This window comes from Sapajus apella, unplaced genomic scaffold (genome assembly GCF_009761245.1).
Source record: "Sapajus apella isolate SASKATOON/1434 unplaced genomic scaffold, GSC_monkey_1.0 scaffold6, whole genome shotgun sequence".
Taxonomy (NCBI): domain Eukaryota; kingdom Metazoa; phylum Chordata; class Mammalia; order Primates; family Cebidae; genus Sapajus; species Sapajus apella.
In genome coordinates, this window is record NW_022436946.1 from 69602983 (window position 1) to 69606232 (window position 3250).

Below are 3250 nucleotides of genomic sequence, written 5' to 3' on the forward strand. Positions count from 1 at the left end.
CAAATAGTTTATTTGGTTGAAAAGTTTTAATTTTTGGCAGGTAATGTATATATTCTTAGACAATAGTTCAAAGGGATGGTTACAACTATCTTCAAATTGGACATTTGAAAAAGAAACTATAACACTGTCAAAAGTTAATCAAAATGATAGGAACATCATGTTTAGAACACTAAGAGAGGGATTTTTCAAATATTTTTTAAGGAGCTAAGTACTAGTAGCATACTTAGGTGAAAGCTTTTGTGGCATCTAAATGAAAAGAATATATGAGATAATCATGCTAGTTTTCTATGTTTACATAACACACACGATATATATGGCATACTTTACCCAGCGTAATATGATATTCCATGTCATAATTTGGTTTATTTTCAATCACAAGGATAAAACATCTATTAGTAAGAATCACACATTTCAAGCTTTCAAAACCAGAAAATCCTACTGTAATTTTTAGTTTCTAAAATCTATTTGAAGAACTTCATGATCATGTAAAATATTACAATTATTTGAAGAATACTTTTTAAAAAGTTAAGTTAAAATAGCATTGGTCTTAGAAATAAATACAATTGCTAAAAGGCATACAAAATGTCCTATCTTTTCAGTCTATCTTTTCAAGCCTAACCACCTAGAAGCAGGCTACTTTACCTATAATATAATAGAATTAAGTGTCTTTAAAGATGCGAATTTTCAGTATTTGAGAATAGCCATATTAAAAAAAAAACAGTTATTCTGATAACCAGGTTGCAATAGGACAAGTCATGGTAACCTTCCATTTTTATTTTAAGATTGAGTTACAAAAGGCAATTTTATGTCCTATTATTCCAAAGGGTTTGAGGCTTTATTTCTTCTTCCTTACATGTACGATGATTTCTGGATGTTTTAGTATAGGGCATCACACCGGTGCAGCACACTTGGGCTTACAGTGCAGCCCAAGGCATTTGCAGCAAGTATTTCCCACTAGGAATGTAAGGAGCTAGGAGGTTACAAGGCTTGAGGAAACAATCTAGAAAACCACAATACAGCTTGTTGGTCCCTTCCCCACAAATAACCTTTTTAAACCAGACATATAAAATGCAGTATATTATCTAAAAAATTTAAGAAGACTCTTTTGTTAAATGTTAACAAAAGAACGACTATCCAAATTCCCTTTAAAATGCAATCCTTAAAAAACATTGAACTCTCAAGTCTTTTTGGAAAGTGCTTAAATCATCTGGAGATAAATATCATTTGGTCTCCTTGTTTTCTAACAAATGGCTTTTTCCATTGTTTCCATTAATTTCACCCGTATTCGTTTTTTTAAAAAACAAGGCCCTTATCCTCATCAGCAGAGCACAGATGTATGATTTAGCATATAAAACCGGTAATTACATACTAATTTACGAAACATTATTTTTTCCTCTTTTTGTTAGTTTTCAAGAAGTCTTCCCGTGATTAACTGTAAACAGGAATGGTTTACACCTCAAATTAGAAGCCATTAATTAGCATGACGAAGTCAACTGCAAGACACACAGATTATTTAAATTATTTAATCACTATTCACCTTGGCTAAACTATAGTATACTCTTTCAATATCCTTCGGTAGGTTATCGATCTGTTACTAAATTACCTCCAGACAGTTAAGAGATAAATATTTGCGTCCTTTCCTTTCCCTCAGGTTTATATTCTCCCTTCTCGTAAACACCTAAAAAAGCTTTAAGGTTCTGTAATTCCAAATCCCTAATTAGCCATCAGTAGCCTTTTTGAAATAAGGAAAAAGAGTATCTGAAGTACAAATCAAGAGTTCGCTTTGCCCGTTTAACAATAAAAAACATTTAAAAAAACGTACGCCAAAAGCAATGGCAGTAATAAAAGAAATATGCAGAGGTGGCTTCAGCAAATAACGGGTTTGCAAAACGCAAGTGCTTAACAAAAAGCAGCCTAAACCTCTATTGCAATATACAGCACTCCAATAAATTACACAACACTTGCATAGGCTGCAGAAATAACGCAGGACAAGACTTACACAGATGCCAATCCGCAGCATTTATACACATGCACATGGCAAGAGACAGAAACCAAACACTATCATTCAACTCGGGCTGGGTAGCGCGATTCCGAGTTTGCCCAGCGTGAGAGTGTTCTCTGCGTGTGTGTCTGTGTACGCGGGTGAGTGAGACCCATCCTCGGGGCATTTCCCCTCTTTGGGCAGTTCTGCTTCATTTGTTTCCTATTTCTGCTACACAGAAACTAACTTCCATCTCAGCTCCAGCCAGCGCCGCTGAATAGAGCCTGTGCTGCGGCACCGTGTGCGTCAGATCCCTCCGCGGACCCGTCCCCGGCCCCCTCCCTGCCACTATCGGCCTCCACAGAGAAAGCGCCTTCCAGCCAACCCGCGGCTCGGGCTCCGACATCTTCTCCGACTGGAAATAAATAAATAAATCGCACGCCCTGCGGGGAGGAGCGCCTGGGGGTCGCGCCGTGCCGGGTGTAGAGTGCTGGGGGTGAGGGGTCGGAGGCACTCCTTTTTTAGAGCCGGGGGGCGGGGGCGCGGGACGCAGTCGGGGCCGAGCCCGCGGCCGCGAAGGCGGCGGACTCCTTTCTGTGGCGGAGGGATCCGCGGCGGAGGCGGCCACGGCCGTAGCCGCTGCCTGAGAGTTGTTGTTTCCTCCTCCTCCTCCTCCGCCTCCGCCGCCGTTGCTTGAATGGTGGAGCCTAGGCTCGGCTCGTGAACACACACTGACAGCTATAGGGCAGGCGGCGGCACCGTCCCCGCTTCCCCTCGGCGGCGGGGTGTCCCGTCGGCGGCCCTGAAGTGACCCATAAACATGTCTTGTGAGAGGAAAGGCCTCTCGGAGCTGCGATCCGGTAAGTCGGGGGGCTGCCGGGGCCGCTGGCACCGGGCGATTCCGCCCGCGGTCCCCCGCCCCCCGCCGCCCGGCCGCTCAGCTAGTGTGTCTCCCTGTCCCTCTCTCCCGCGCAGAGCTCTACTTCCTCATCGCCCGGTTCCTGGAAGATGGACCCTGTCAGCAGGCGGCTCAGGTACGGCGGCGCGCGGCGCGGGCCGGGCCGGCGCCTGCCTCTCGCGGGCGTGGGGGAGGGAGGCGGCGGCGGCGGGGCCGCGGCCCGGGGCGCGGGGCTCAGTTCTCCCCGCTTTGTTGTTGCAGGTGCTGATCCGCGAGGTGGCCGAGAAGGAGGTAAGGGCGGCGGCGGCCCAGCGCGTCCCGCCGCCGCGCGGCCGCCCCTGGGCCGCTGCGCCGCCGCCGCCGCCGCCGCC

The 3250-nt window shown here is 46.2% G+C and overlaps 1 protein-coding gene across 5 annotated transcripts in view; it reads left to right on the plus strand.

The window, feature by feature from the left end:
- Nucleotides 1-2570: 2570 nt before the first annotated feature.
- Nucleotides 2571-3250, plus strand: part of PHIP (pleckstrin homology domain interacting protein) — a 143541-nt gene continuing 142861 nt past the window's right edge. For 2 of the 5 annotated variants that reach the window (XM_032275460.1, XM_032275463.1), the window contains exons 1-3: nt 2571-2841; nt 2957-3015; nt 3141-3170. In XM_032275460.1, the coding sequence (XP_032131351.1) occupies nt 2802-2841; nt 2957-3015; nt 3141-3170 (129 nt within the window). In that variant the 5' untranslated portion in view covers nt 2571-2801. The remainder of the gene's footprint in view (nt 2842-2956; nt 3016-3140; nt 3171-3250) is intronic. The other 3 variants (XM_032275459.1, XM_032275462.1, XM_032275461.1) reach the window with 2 other exon arrangements.